Source organism: Chelonoidis abingdonii, chromosome 11 (assembly GCF_003597395.2).
Source record: "Chelonoidis abingdonii isolate Lonesome George chromosome 11, CheloAbing_2.0, whole genome shotgun sequence".
In the NCBI taxonomy this organism is placed as follows: Eukaryota; Metazoa; Chordata; order Testudines; family Testudinidae; genus Chelonoidis; species Chelonoidis abingdonii.
Window position 1 is genome coordinate 44,998,476 of NC_133779.1, and position 14,932 is coordinate 45,013,407.

The window sequence follows — 14,932 nt, forward strand, 5'->3', positions numbered from 1 at the left end:
GTTTGGGGGCCCCTCGTGCCAGGCACCCCCACCCCAGGGAGATCGGGGCCCTTGTGCCAGGCACCCCCACCCCAGGGAGTTTGGGGGCCCCTCGTGCCAGGCACCCCATCCCAGGGAGATCGGGGCCCTTTGTGCCAGGCACCCCCACCCCAGGGAGTTTGGGGGCCCCTCGTGCCAGGCACCCCATCCCAGGGAGATCGGGGCCCTTTGTGCCAGGCACCCCCACCCCAGGGAGTTTGGGGGCCCCTCGTGCCAGGCACCCCATCCCAGGGAGATCGGGGCCCTTCGTGCCAGGCACCCCCACCCCAGGGAGTTTGGGGGCCCCTCGTGCTGGGCACCCCCACCCCAGAGACATTGGTGGCCCCTCATGCCGGGCACGGCCCGCACCCCAGAGAGATCGGGGCCCCTCGTGCCGGGCGTGGCCCCCACCCCAGAGACATCGGGGCCCCTTGTGCCGGCCACCCCCCGTTGGGCCAGGCGCAGCCCAGTCACACGGGAACTGTTCCTGCTCTGAAGTGCTCGTGATATAAACAGGCCAGACGAAGGCAGGATTATGTTCCCCATTGTATGGAGAGGGAAACTGAGGCCCAGGAAACAAGACCTCCACATTGAAAACCATCTCTGCGCTGGCGCTGCGGGAGGCATGTATCTGCCCCAGCCATCTGGAGACGCCGGCGCTGTTGGGGGCTCAAGTCCAGTTTGGGTGCAAATCTCACGGCTGTCAGAGCTTTCCCTTCTTTCTCACAAGGAGCTGGACGGGTCCCATGGGCAGGGCCCTGATGAGCTGCCAGGCCTCGAGCCGCATCAGCCCCTGCAGGCTCCTCTCCCCGATCTGGAGCACCTCGTCCCCAGGCTGCAGGAGGTCCTTGGGGCCCCCTGCAGGAGACATCAGGGTGAGGACCCTGGACCCTGGACCTGGATCGAGGGGCTGCACTGGGGCCACATGCAGACAGGGTGATGAAGCAGGGACCATGGGGAAAGGGCCAGCTGTAGGGATGGGGGGCGGGGGGATTTCTCCACTTGCAATGGGGGACTTTGTTCCCTGAGCCCTCTCCCCCGCCGGGGCTGCTGCGAGGGTAAAGCCAGGCCTCCCTGATGACAGTCGCGGGGACCCACAGGGCAGCGATGGGCTGGGAGCTGCTCCTGTGCAGAGCGTGACTCCCTACCCCAGTCAGCCTCCCCCTGCCACTATCTCCCTCTCTCTTGCTCTGCCAGCTCCGCAGCCCTGCAGACAGGAGGTCGCTGCTCAGGGAGCAGGGGCAGCGCAGGGAGCACCGGGCGAGCTCCGATCCCCCCATGCCCTCAGTCAGCATGGCTGGACACTGGGTCTCTAACGCTCCCTCCTCTCTAGAGCCCCTCAGACCTGCTTCACACAAAGGCCTCCGGAGGGGGCTTGGTTCAGTTGCTGCCCACCCTAGCGGGGCAGCCCTGTCTGACCCCTACACTGCCCCCCCCGTCTCTCACCCTGGAAGATCTTCTTGACGGTCAGTGGCCTGTCCCCCTGCAGCGACCCCCGTCCCCCGTCCAGGCTGAATCTGAGCCCGTTGGCGTCTTTCACCACCTGCACGGGCCTCACCATGGTGTCTGTGGGGGGACAGACAGAGCTGTCAGACGCCAGCCTCTCCCTGTTCAGCTCAGGGCCCTGTCTGGCCGTCACTCACCTGGTGCTGATGGAGGGGGCTGTGGGCCTGGTGCTGGGAGGGAGCCGTTGGGGAGCCTATCCACTCCCCCCTTCCGCAGCACCACAATGGCCTGCCGGGCGGGCCGGGCCCGGTGCAGCGTTTGCAGCGCCTCCCCATGGCTGCAGCCCACCAGCGAGTGCCCATTGATGGAGACAACCTCATCCCCTGGCTGGATGGTGCCCTCCTGGGCAGCCAGGCCTCCGGTAAAGACGCTGTGGATCTGCAGGGAATCATGGCAGGGGGCTGAAGCATTAGCCCCTAGAGTCGAGGCCCACCCTCCACTCTCATCCCGCCGGCCCTGCCAGTCACAGGCCCCCCTCCCCCTGCGGCTCCCTGGGGACCCCGGCACTCACCGTCACCCTCTTGTGCTGGTCGCTGCCCCCTGCCAGGCTGAAGCCCAGCCCGGCCCCCTGGTCCTTGTGCAGCACGACAACCTGGATCTCCTGGAGGTGCTGCTGGGAGAGAGGCCAGTCAGGGGCTGGGGCCTCTGCAGAGCCCAAGGCTGGGGGACAAGGCTCCCCTCCTTCCCGGTCTGCGCCCGGGCATCTGGGCTGGGGAATGACGTGCCCCCACCAGCTGCAGCCATTCCCTCTGCTCCTCTGACAGCTGGGCGCAGGCCACAGGAAGGATCAGCTTTAACTCCCCTGCCCCCGACCAGCCCAACGCAGAGACCCACCCCGATGGGGAGCCCCGGCCCAACAGGGAGCCCCGGCCTGACGCGGAGACCCAGCCCGATGGGGAGCCCCGGCCCAACGCGCAGACCCAGCCCGACGCGGAGACCCAGCCTGATGGGGAGCCCCAGCCCGACGCGCAGACCCAGCCCGACATGGAGCTCTGGCCCGAGCCTCTTCACTCTGACCCCACCCAACCCGGCTCAATCTTGCCTGGGTCCCGGGGCCTGGGGCCCAGCCAGGACAGGTCCCGTGCACAGGCTGAGGGGGACAGACAGGCGGACGGCATCCCTCAGGCAGCACATACCTGCTGGCTCTCATGTCCCAGGCCCTTCACCTCCTCCAGCAGCTGCTCCAGGTCTTGGGCTGGGATCAGGGACACCATGGACAGGCCGGACAGGCTGGAGTTCAGTGATGCCGAGTGTCCCTCATCCAGGCCAAACTCCCTCAGCTCGGCCACGCTGGGGGCAGGAGAAACCCCATCACGGCCAGGTGCCCACCCTCTCATGGAGGCCCCAGCACCCACACCAGCCCCCACTCAACTCTGCCCCTCACCCCCAACCTCCCAACACTGCCCCCCAGCACCCACGCCTGCCCCCACCCCCCAACACTGCCTCCCAGCACCCACACCTGCCCCCCAACACTGCCCCTAGCACTCCCCAACACTGCCTCTATCTCCCAGGGTTCAGGCACCTTGCACCAATCCCAGCTGCCCCCCAAAGGCCCTCGCCCATCCCAGCAGAGCCCTGCTCCCTGCCCCCTCCGCTCAGCTCCTGGCCCCTGGGTCCTGCCCAGCTCTGCCAAGGGTGGCTGGCACTGGGCTCTCAGTGCGACGTTCGCACACCCAGCCACCCTGGGTTACCCTGGCTTTGGTACCAGCAGGGCGCCAGGCCCCCCCAGCATAGAGAAAGGGGGCAAGGGCTCCCCAGGCCCAGGCTGCCAGGCAGGACTGAGCAGGAAGGGAGACCCTAGGGCCGGCTCCAGCCCAGCTACCCACCTGAGGGCGAAGCTCCTGCCATCCAGCTGGCTCTGCTCACTGGGGGCGGTGAGTGAGGACTCTGTGGAGTCAGAGTCGTCCCCGTCGGACTCCCCCAGGCCCCAGGGGGCGGGGGGCAGGGCCGGGGGCAGCTCTGGGGCCCTGCCCTCTGTGGGGAACGGGGAGGATGTCAGGGGGCAGTACCTGGGCAGGTGGCTGTGGAATAGCCCCCCAGCAGGCCTGGCCCCTGGCAGCCCCTCACCAACTGGACCTTCCCCCCAGGCCGCCTTGGGTCTGCTGGCGTCTGTGGGGGTCCAAGACAGCCTCGGGGCCCTGGCTCCTGCTCTCCTGCCCCCCTGGGGCTGCTCAGGGGCTGGTGGCTCCGGCTGGGGCAGGCACAGGCTGGCTGGCAGGGCTGAGAGTCGTTGCCCTTTCCCGGGGGGCCGTGGCTCCAGCTCCCTGCCCCAGGCTGCCTGGCTTTGCCTCCCTGTTAGTCTGCCTCTGCCCCGGGGGGCAGCAGCCGCACAGGGAGCCTGGCTCGCCCCGAAGCGCAGCTCGAAGGAGCGAACCTGCTCCCTGACGGAGCAGCCTGGCCCCACGCAGAGGCCCCTGCCTCCGCCGGGGGGAGTCTGCGTCTCCCCAGCTGACTCCATCTGGGCAGGAGGCCCGGAGCTGCTGGGGCGCAGGGCTGGGTCCCTGCTGGACGAGACTCTCTCCTCACTCCTGCGGGGCGGCCAGTCCCTGCCACTGGGCCTCAGCTCCTGGCCCCACCTCCCCCAGGCCCGGGAGCTGGGGGGCCGGAGAGGCCGGGGGCCAGGTTCCTCGCTTGCGGCCAACTTCTTCTGGAAGAACTCGATCCGCTCCTGCAGGCTGAGGCTCGGGAGGCCAAGGGCCCTCTGGGCCGACGCCTCCTGCAGAGGCCTCACTTGGAAACGCGGGGAGGGCCCCGGCCCCTGTGGGCTGTCACAGCTCCCAGCTCGCCAAGGCCTGGCTGTGGTGGCACAGCTCCCAGCTCGGGGTTGGCCAGGGCCCAGGTGGGGGATCTGGGCAGCAACTGGCTCCATTCCCAGCAGCAGGTGAGGAAGCTACAAGTCCGTCCCCCACAGGGCGGCTGGGGGATCCCCAGCTGATCCCGCTGGATCCCTCGTAGCTGGTCCTGCTGGATCCGTCAGCTTCCCCCAGCCAATCCTGGCATGTCCATCCTGGGGGATGCTCCCCCCTGCCTCGCCCAGAGTGGACCGGGACAGCGACTGAGGAGATGATCTGACCGTGGGGTGCCCTGGGCTGCTGCGTCCCTCCTGGACCTGTTGGAAGCATAAGCCAAAGAGGGTTTGATTCCCTGGATCCTGCTCCGTCTCCGTGTGGCAGGGCCTGGCCTGGGCACTCCCCCACCGGAGTCTCACTCCCCAAAGCATGTCATTACCAGGTGCTTTGGAGCCACCAAGTTATTTAAGGTGCCATCTAGACAGAACCTGCCCTGGCGTGGGAGGGAGCCATTTAACCCCCGCATGACTGGGGCCAGGCATGGCACCGACTGTCTCGTGTTCTGGGCGGGGCTGGGACTGAACAAACTCCAGTGTCTTTGGGATTTGGTTGCCTGCAAGAAGGATGAGGCTCTGGGAGAGGGCAGGCAGCGCCCGGTGCTGGGTGAGCAGGACTCGAGCCAGACCAGTTGAATCCTGCATCCAGAAGCACTTTATAAACTAGCCAGGGATGGCTTCAGCCACCTCTGAGATGCAACAGATCAGCTGGATAACAGGGAGAATGGGGTGGGGGTGGGGGGTTGTTCGGCACCCAGAGCCAGGTTTTGTTAAAGGGAAAAAAACATTTTGCAAAAAAAACAAACAGCAGCTGATTTGTAATGAGATTTACAAAAATCATTAAAACAGGGATTTTATTCTGCTGCAAGTTTACAGCCTGGACCCCCACGGTCTGATGGGCACCAGCCACCCAGATGCCATGGGCGTTGACTGCCCAGACCCCACAGCCCGACGGGCACCAGTTACCCAGACCCTGCTGCATTTCTGCCTGCACATGGGACCCCAAGTGAACGGGTCCTGTCTGCGTTCAGCCAGGTGCTGGACCTAGCCGGATGTGTGCAGAGGGCAGCTGACTTTGTTCCTTGCTCCTCCCGGGGAGCAGCGAGGGGCCGGAGGTTTGGGTTGAACTGTCTGATGGTGAGCTGGGCAACGTGTCTTAAATGGGCCCGTTGAAGCCAGCTGTTGAGGGCAGGGATGCACTCACCCCAGCTGCTGGGGAACCAAGGGATGAGGAGAGGAGTCGCTCAAGTGGGCATTTGGCCAGGACAGCGGGGTCCAGAGAAGTTCCAGGCACCTTCCATCACAAGTAGCCAGGATGCGGCGCTTTTGGGGTTCATCCAGGTGCCCCCCACTCCCCATCACATGAGAGGCAGCACCTCCCCTCTCCCAGCAGCGGAGGGTTAGAGCAGATGCACGGCCATGAGGACAGGGTGAAGACAGCCTGTGATTACGTGGACAGAGCAAGCGCAGCCTTGGCCTTCTGCTGCCCCTCCTCCCCCCGGCGCCTCTCCCAAAACACACCGCCAAGGAGCCAGGTAACCTCTCCCCCACCTCTCACCCCGTTCCCATCCCCCAACCTCCTGAGCAGCTGCCCAGGGTACTCAATAAACCCTCCAAGAGGGGGCACATGGGACCAGCCCTCCTCCCAGTACTGCTGTCAGTGGGGGGGGGTGTCTCTGCCAGTTTCTGCCCCCTCCACCAGCAGGTCTGACCTGGCCTTACCCTGCAGAAGAGCCCCAGCCTTGGGGGTGGCAGTCAGCTGATGCTGTAGCCTCCCCGACTCAGGCACCACCAAGGGGCCGGAGCCGGAAGAGGCTCTTGCTTGGCCGTTGCTGTGCACGTGGGGTGCTGAGCAGCCTCTGGGTTAGAAAGGCAGGGCCTTCCCGCTCTCTGCGAGCAGCACAGCAAGGTGCAGGGGCAACTTCCTGCCCACCTGCTTCCGCTGGGCCTGGGACAAGCCGCCACGGCTTCCCTTCTCGACAGAGCCCGCCATGGGGCTGCTGCACGGGGAGGTGTCTCTGCAGCCCCTTGGTGCAGCCAAGCTGGGGTAAAGGGGATGTCAGACAATGAGGTGTCAGGGCCACAGCTCCCCCCTCACTCCGTCTGCCCCCCACCCCCAATTGCACGGTCCTGCTGCTGCAGGAACAGCCACCCTGAGCACCGCTCTTCACCCCCATTAACCCCTGGCCCAGAGAGCCCTAGTGAGGGGTAACTGCCCCCTGGGGCGCAGCTTGGAACCTACAGGATCCTGCTGCTGAGGGGGCCTGCACAGCACCAACTGGGGACAAGGTGGGAGCCACCCCCCTCCAGGAACCAAGGGCCAGGCTGGATGTTCCTAGCCACCGCCACATGCAGCTCTAGCCTGGGGCACAGCCCTGCTGACAAGCCCTTGCACCGCCTGCAAAGCCCTGACTGGGGAAGGGTGATCACTGTCTGCCAGGCTCACAAAGATCACGTCACACCATGTACACCAGCACGCAGCACCAGGGTGCTCGCTATATGGGGTGTAGGGATTTCTAACCATTCCAGGGCCCAAAGGGCTGCAAATCACAGAGCACTTCGCAAAGCGGCTGTCAGCTTTGGTATCGGAAAACAGGAAACTTGTCAAAGGTGCAAAGAGCAACGTTCTGCCCTGGTACAAGGGGGGACCGGAGCAGCACCTGGAATGCGAGTACCCAGCCCAAGGAGAAGGCAGGGACAGAGCTGGAAGTTAAGGGAATGGAACAAACGGATGGGTCAGCCGTGAGGGGCAGGTAGAAAGTTCTGTAACTTGTCACATTAGCCTACAAATGCTCCCAGTGGAAGCACGTAGCTTCAGCATGTGTGTGAACCGAGCCACGCTGCACAGAACGGCTTCCCGGGAACTGGGTTGGGTTAAACCCATTTTCCTCCCCCACGTCATGGACTTTAGCAAAAAACCTGGCTGATGTCAGCTCTCCGGTCTCCAGTATGTTTCATTATGAACCAAGCTGTGATCAACCAACTGCCTGGTCAATTTACCAACCCAGAGACAGTTCCTCCAGAGGGGCTACAACCCACCCGCCCCTCCTGCCTCCCAGAGAGGAGGAGAGCTGGTCACTGCGAGACAGGACCCCAAAAGGCCAGCAGCTCTTAGAGAAAACTGAGGAGGTGTGTTCTGGGGCAAGGCGGGGACTGAGGAGGGGCTAGGAGGGCCTGGGCAGCAGAGACCCTCCCAGCACTTTGAACCCCAGCCCAGGTGTGGGCTCTGCAGCACATTAGCCAGCCAGGGTGGGGGCTGTAAAGCCAGCCCCATCCTCCCCATGCAGGGAGGTCAGCAGGAGCTAGTCTGTTAGTCACCACTGGGTGGCAGCCTCTGCCCAGGAGAGACTCCTGCCCCATCTCCTGCACAGTGCGGGAATGGCCCTGGGGGATTCTGCCCAGAACCCCTGCACAGCCTTAGACAGGGCAGTAAGGAGGGGTCAGGCCTGCCCACGTGGCAGTGGCATGCAGGAGACAGGCAGTGTCAGGGTGGGGACTAAGCAAAGAGCTCCTAACAAGAGCGCAGTTCCACTGCGTCACCGCCTGCAGCCAGTGACCACTTTGTCTGGGGCAGGAGAACATGCCTGCACCTGGGCCAACCAAGGTGCGGGCCTGGAAAGGGCAGAGATGCCTGGGGACCATGAGGGGGGGCGGCCAGCAGCTGCTGAGACATGGGTGTAAACAAAAGGAGGCATGCAGGCCCGGAGATGGAGCGGGCCTGGCCTCCTCCACTACCCATCAGGACACGTGCCAGGGCCCAGGCCGCTGCTTTCCCTCGCCAGCATCTGTGACCTGCTCCAGGGCCCGGTGACAAAAATCCTGCCCAAGGCTCAGAAGGTAGGTATTAAAAAATACACACATCACTTTGTGATCTTTATTCTCTTTTAGTAAATAACCCCCACAGGGGCTTCATTTGAAGTGACCAGTTCCAACTGAAAAATACAAGATCTCGACTGCATAGAAAAAAAAAGACCAAAAAAACCCAAAAGCAGAATATACTTACAGCGTGCGGGGGGGGGAAGGGAGGGGGGAGAGGGCCTGGCCTGGGGCCCACTGTGGGGAAGGAGGCAGACGGAGAACTGAAAGGAGAGAGGGTTTCCCTCCACATGCCCTCCGGGGCTGGCGGGAGCGATGGAGTGTGCAGAGGAAATGAGGACTCCAGGACGGCGTGGGGTTTTCGTTTTTATATACAAGACACATTTATCCATTAAATTTAGAACACAGTACAAAAAACACTTCAACTAATTCATCGGACAATGCTGTTCATATCAATGACTGTTCTTATTCCTAATAGTAAAGGGGGTTTGCTGTAGGTGGACTTGCAGCTTTCCACTCCTTCGGGTCCACTGGGGTCAGCAGGATGTGGGGAGAAGGGGGGAGAGAAAGGAGTAAAAAACAAAAAAGGCCCCTACGGCAAACGGTTCAGAGTCTGAACGCAGAGAGAGAGAGAGAGAGAGAGAGAGAGAGAGAGAGAATACAAATTCTATATTACATACAACAGGAAAGGTGGCTGAAAACAGACAATGCAGAGCCATGTGGCCAGCCTGCCCTGGGGGCTGCTGGCGCTGTGCCGGGGGATAGGGGGCGCTCTCCTCCCCGGGTTCCGTTGTTGTCGTTTTCGGTATGTTTCTCTTCCAGAAGCAAGTGGCGAGGGGCGCAGGGCTGCTGCAGCCTCAGTTGGCGCCCCAGTTGTAGCTGTTGTAGGTGGACTTGTTGGCCTGGGATTTCTGGGGGATGGAGCTGCCCTGGCTGCGCTGTCCGGTGCCGCTCTGGGGGGAGTGGAGGGGAAGCAGAGGGTTACTGGGGGGAGCTGGAAGCCCTAAGAATCCCCGGGGTCCTGAGCCCGGCCTGCCAGGACACGCCTTGCCCTGAAACCCAGGAGTCCCGCACCGGTATGAGCTGCAGACCTGCGAGACCGGTTCCAGGTGAGCTGCCCCAGCCTCACCGTGCCAGGTGAGTGTCGCTCTGCTGCACAAGGCAGCCATGGCGCCAACCTGCTGTGGCTCTTGCCCAGAGAGACAGCCCGGCCGCCCGCACCGCACCCCCAGCCCAGCGGCTCTCTCAGCCCATAGCCCCCGACCCAGCTGGGATCCCCCGCCTCCCGCTTCCACATGAGCCACTCCGCGCATCTTCCTCCAGACGAGGAATGCTTCCAAGATCACCACACAGCAGCAGCTGGAGGACTTCACCAGGGCTGGGGCTCAGGGAACCAGGGGGTGGGCGGGGGTGAGCATGGGCGTGTGTGTGTGCCGCGGGTGTGAGTGTGTGTGCACTTACTGACTGAGGGGCTCCCTCCTTGCCTGGCAGGGTGGGACGGGAGTAGGGGCTGAGGGGCCTAGGGGCGGGGGTGGGGAGGGGGCAAGGCATTATCATTCAGAGAGGTTCATTACCTGGTCCTCCTGCTGGCGTTGGCAGCACAGTATCATCTGCAAATATGGAAGCTGTTGCAGTACCAGGATATGTAAAATAAAGGGACAAACTATGACAATAGAAATCCACGGTTAGACCTGACAGCTACGGCGGGATCATGGGGGTGGCAATTAACCCCTCCACTGCTGGCCTGCGGAGCCGCCATTCCAGGGAATGGGGAGGTCAGGACGTACCAGGTATGTTCCCGGGGAGAGGGGCAATGGCTAAACGTACCTGGTACGGCCCAGCAGCAATGGGGTGGCGCTGAGTACCTCCCAGCTGAGTGCACCCCAGGCCTTCCTCACCTCTTCCTCTCACAGGCCGTGTGTGTATGTGCAGGCGTGAACGAACATGTGCATGTCACCGCGTGTCTGCATGTGTCCGCTGTGGGGCATGAGAAGGGGGCGGGGGGCCAGGAGAGCGAGAGAGAGCCCTAGGAAATAACCTGGCAGGGGGTTGGGGGGCTGCTTACCTGGCCGTCCTGCTGCAGATGGTGGTGGAGGATCTGCGAGTGGGGCTGCTGATGCGGGGTGAGGATGTGCATGAATGGCGCCGGTGGGTATGCTGCGGCCGTCGCGGGGTTGAGGGGGCCACCGCTGCCCAGTGCTGAAGGCAAGTTGAATGAGGCTGCCGGGGTTCCAGTGTGAAATCCCTGCTTCTCGAAGGACTGCTGCCAAGGAGACACCACAGGGGGTGAGGGGTGCCGGGGAGAGCCACGCTAGCTGTGGCCACGGCGTGGGCAGGTGCAGGACGAGGCTCTTTCACCCTGCCTGCTTCAGATGGGAGACATTTCCCAGCCCCAAAAGCAACATCTCCAGCCGCTCTCTCAAATCCCGCCTGGCCGGATCTCCTCCACAGGGAGAGAGACAATCGATCCACAGAGCCCCCTGCATTAGGGGGCATGTCTACACTGCAGCTGGGAGCGTGCTTCTCAGTCCAGCTAGCACGCTACAAACAGCAGAGTGGATGTCACAACGATGGCAGAGGCTCGGGCCATGTCCACAATGGTTTGCAGTGCTCTAGCTCGAGCCAAGCCAGTGAGTGTCTAACTGGCTGAGAGGCACACTCCCAGCTGCAGTGCAGACACCCAGACAGGCCAGCAGTCCCCACAAAGCCTGGCACGTCCCCCCGGAGCGCCCCCCTCCACCAGCTACTATCTGCCCGGAGACTATGGATGAGACACCAACCTGGGTCTTGGAGTAGACTGAGCCCGAGATGTCTGGCACTCCCGTGTTACTGGATGTCACTGATACACCTGTGGAGGGAGGAATCCAAAAGGCAGCATCAGGCAGGAGCTCCATCGGCAGGCAGGCAGGGGGTGGGCACCCTGGGGTTACCAGGGGACCAGTGCCACTCCTGGGCAGGAAGGAGCCACAGCACCGAATACAGCCACTGGAGAGTCACCCCCTCCAGGTGAGGTTTGGAGAGAGCCCCTGCCCAGCAGGAGGAAGCCCCTTCTCAGGGAAGTGGAGAATCTGTCACATTCCCAGCTTGAATACCCTGGGCTGACACCCCACCCTGCTCCCACCCCCCTGCCTCAACCCAATGACACCAGGAAAAGAAATCCTCTGCTTTGTGTGAGTTCCCAGATGGCACCCGGCAGCGGCTCCTACAAAGGGCATGACAGCTCTGTCCTTCCAGCCCACAGTCCCCAGAGGGGCTTTGATCTTGGCCATCCACAGCCACTCATTTCTACCAGCTGCCATGTCCTCATCTCTCCGATTCCACTGGTGTGCTCTCCCTGGGCTGTGTGCTCCCGAGACAGCTGAACGCTCCGCAGGGGCATGCCCACAGAGCTTACACGCTGTCGCCAGGCAGGCTCGGCACTACTAAGGGGTGTGCTGAGGAAACGGCCCAACACCAGCATTCAGTCCACATCCCAGCCCTTCTGCGTGGAGCCGTTTCACACCTTGCTAATGCTGGTACAGGGAACAGCTCCAATGGCACCGAGCCCTATGTTCAAGATCCATCAAGGAGGAGACAATCAGGCAAGGGTGACAGGGAGCTCTTGGCTCCAAGAAGAGAACAATTTGCTGCCAAAGCAGTTTCTTTGGGTCTCCAATGAGAAATGTGGTCTAGATAAAATTATTATAAAGTGGTTACAGAACTGGTTGGAAGCCTGACCTCAAAGAAGAGTTATCAGCAGTTTGCTGTCAGAGTGGGAGGTGTATGCAGGGGACAGGCCTGGGACTGGTACTAGTCAATATTTTCATTAATGACTTGGATAACGTAGTGGAGAGCACGTTCAGCAAGCGTGCAGGTGACACTAAGCTGGGAGGGGCTGCGAGCACGATGGAGGAGACGACGGGAATGCAGAAGGACCATGATAAATTGGAGAGTTGGTCTGAAATCAACAAGGTGAAATTAAATACAGACAGTGCAAAGTCCTTCACTTAGGAAGGAAAAAATTCAATGCCCAATTAAAAGAGGGGACTAACTGGCCAGGTGTTAGCACTGCTGAAAAGAACCTGGGGGCTCAAGGAGATCATAACTTGAATGAGTCAATGAAGCGAGGCAGGTGGAAAAAAGGCTGCTCTCACTCTGGGGCGTATCAACAGGAGCGTCGCACGTAAGACACAAGAGGTCACTGTCCCAGCTCTACTGAGCATTGGCAAAGCCTCAGCAGGATCCCATGTCCAGCTCTGGGGGCCAGTTCAAGAAAGATGTGGAAGAATTGGAGAGTCCAGAGAAGAGCAACAAAAACGATCAAAGGTTTAGAAAACTGGGCCGAGGAGGAAAGGTTAAAAAGCTGGGCAGGGTCAGCCTTGAGAGAAGACGACAACAGAGATGCAGTGATTAAGAACTGGATAGTCTTTGAATCCATGAAGGGCGGTTACAAGGAGGACAATGATCAATTGCTCTCCACGGCCACGGGAGGTAGGATAACAGTAATGGCTCAATCTGCAGCAAGGGAGATGGACGTGGGATCAGCAAAATCTTCCTGGCTCTCAGGGGAGTTAAGCAGCGTCAAAAGCGTCCAAGGGAGGAGGTTTAAGAACAGGTTGGACAAACACCAGTCATGGCTGGTCCAGGTTTACTTGGGCCTGCTTCAGCTCAGGGGCGGGACTTGGTTACTTCTTGAAGTCCCTGCTAGCCCAGTGTTTCCAGGATCTCCTGGCTGCCACAACGAGGGGATGGAACATTTCCCTATCTCCTGAACTAGCCAGGGCTTCGCAACCAAGGAGGTGGGGCTGAGAGCAAGGGGACTGTGGCCATAGCGTGCTGGGGGCAGCAGGGGCGAAGCACATTCCTGCCCCTACAAGGCACAGAAAGGGCAGGACAGCCCCTTAGTAAGCACGCTCATTAGGAACGCCCAAGTCTAACGCACACCCAAGCCCAGTGCTAGCTAAAGCCCTTGGTTTGTATGCAACGTTCGCGGGGACTGAGCCGACACACACACACACCCTCCTTCACCAGATGGGTGGAGATTTCACTTCAGCTCACACCTTCCCAGCAAACTACATGCCAGGTGCAGACTTCGGCACAGAGCAACAGGTGCTGTCGCTCAGGTCTTGGGGGAAGATAGATGACAGTGGGCTGCCAACTAAGAGTGGCCTGAGGCAGAAATGGATCTAGGTTCCTGGCTGCTGAGAAGTCCCCTGGCCTTGGCAGTAAGAAGAGTGGCCTGTGCATTTCCCACCTCCAGTACACCAGGACAGGCTGGAAAGGCCAGGGCAGGGTCAGCGACTCACCGGGCCAGCACAGCAGCAAGAATTACTCTGATTTACAGATCATGGTGGGGGACACAGACCAGCTGGGCCTTCTCACCCTGATGCTGTCCACAAACACTAGAGACACCTGCCATTTGTCAGAGCCCAGCACATACTGTCTGGTGTCAGACAAAGTCCAGACTGCCAACACACATGCAGAAATCTTAAGAGAAATTCCAGATGACTGGGAGAATGCGACTATTGTGTCAACATTAAAACAAGAAAAGACAGGCAGGATGACCTGGGTAACTACAGGCCAGGCACCCTGACATCAATCGCAGACCAAATAATGGAAAAGCTGATACGGGATTCAATTGATAAAAGGAATTCAAGGACAGGAATATACTTAATGCCAGTCAACCTGGTTTTACAGAAAACAGGTCTTGTCAAACAAGCCTTACTTCCTTGAGATTCCCAGTTCAGGTGACAAAGGTAAATGCACAGACACACTTTTGGAAAGTGTCTGACTTAGTGCCCGACGACTTTCTCATGGAAAAACGGGCACTGTACAATACCTATGGGATACACGTTACATGGATTAACAACTGGCTGACATCTCAAACATCCACTGACAACTACTAAGTCAGACCCCGTTCAACAGTTTCACCAGTGATCTGGAAACAAATATAAAGTCACTGATGATGAAACAGAGAATGGCAGAGTGATAAACAATGAGGAGGCCAGGGCAGTCAGCAAGTGCAATCCGGATTGTTTGGTAAGCTACGCCATTTGAATAAAATGAGTTTGAACAGAAAATTATACATCTAGGAACAAGTAATTCCCTACAGATCAGGGGGCTGTCTCTCGGAGGTAGTGACTGATAGCAGCCAAGCAACTGAACGTGAGCACCCAGTGTGATGCTGTGGCAAAAAAAGGGCAGATGCCATCCTCAGACTTAAGGAGAAAGGAGGTGATTTTACCTCTGTACTTCACGGACGAGCTTGATGCTGGAACAGCATGTCTGGTTCTCATGCACACGTTTCCAAAGGAAGCTGAAAACATGGAGAAGGTGCAGAGCCCCCAAAATGATTTGAGGGCAGAAGAAAACGCCCTGCAGTGAGCAACTCCAAGAGTCTGATCTGTTCAGTTCATCCAAAATATCAAGGGGTGACTTGATATGTGTGTGGACCTTCACAGGGAGAAAATCCCAAGTAGTGAAGGGCTCGTCAATCTAGCAGAGGCAACAGAACAAGAACCAATGGCTGGAAGCTGAAGCCAGACAAACGTAATTTAGAAAGTATCAGAGGGGTAGCCGTGTTAGTCTGGATCTGTAAAAGCAGCAGAGAATCCTGTGGCACCTTATAGACTAACAGACGTTGTGGAGCGTGAGCTTTCGTGGGTGAATACCCACTTCGTCAGACGCAGGTAGTGGAAATTTCCAGGGGCAGGTATATATATGCTAGCAAGCAAGCTAGAGATAACGAGGTTAGTTCAATCAGGGAGG

At 60.1% G+C, this 14,932-nt stretch overlaps 2 protein-coding genes across 21 annotated transcripts in view; both read right to left on the reverse strand.

Moving 5' to 3' along the window:
• Positions 1-551: 551 nt before the first annotated feature.
• Positions 552-6,352, reverse strand: LOC116832731 (uncharacterized). Its single transcript, XM_032793705.2, has 7 exons — positions 6,092-6,352; positions 3,351-4,633; positions 2,661-2,814; positions 2,036-2,134; positions 1,662-1,902; positions 1,465-1,584; positions 552-876 (listed from the first exon to the last, which is right to left on the reverse strand). Exons 2-7 carry the CDS (start codon positions 4,391-4,393, stop codon positions 722-724), a joined length of 1,812 nt encoding a protein of 603 aa, XP_032649596.1. The 5' UTR covers positions 4,394-4,633; positions 6,092-6,352; the 3' UTR covers positions 552-721.
• A 2,186-nt stretch (positions 6,353-8,538) lies between these two features.
• The window catches only part of UBAP2L (ubiquitin associated protein 2 like), a 40,095-nt gene continuing 33,701 nt past the window's right edge, over positions 8,539-14,932 (reverse strand). For 7 of the 20 annotated variants that reach the window (XM_032793699.2, XM_032793689.2, XM_032793695.2 and 4 more), the window contains 4 exons: positions 10,966-11,033; positions 10,251-10,448; positions 9,760-9,810; positions 8,539-9,138 (listed from right to left, as the gene is read on the reverse strand). In XM_032793699.2, coding sequence (XP_032649590.1) covers positions 9,043-9,138; positions 9,760-9,810; positions 10,251-10,448; positions 10,966-11,033 — 413 coding nt within the window. In that variant the 3' untranslated portion in view covers positions 8,539-9,042. The remainder of the gene's footprint in view (positions 9,139-9,759; positions 9,811-10,250; positions 10,449-10,965; positions 11,034-14,932) is intronic. The other 13 variants (XM_032793702.2, XM_032793697.2, XM_032793691.2 and 10 more) reach the window with 4 other exon arrangements.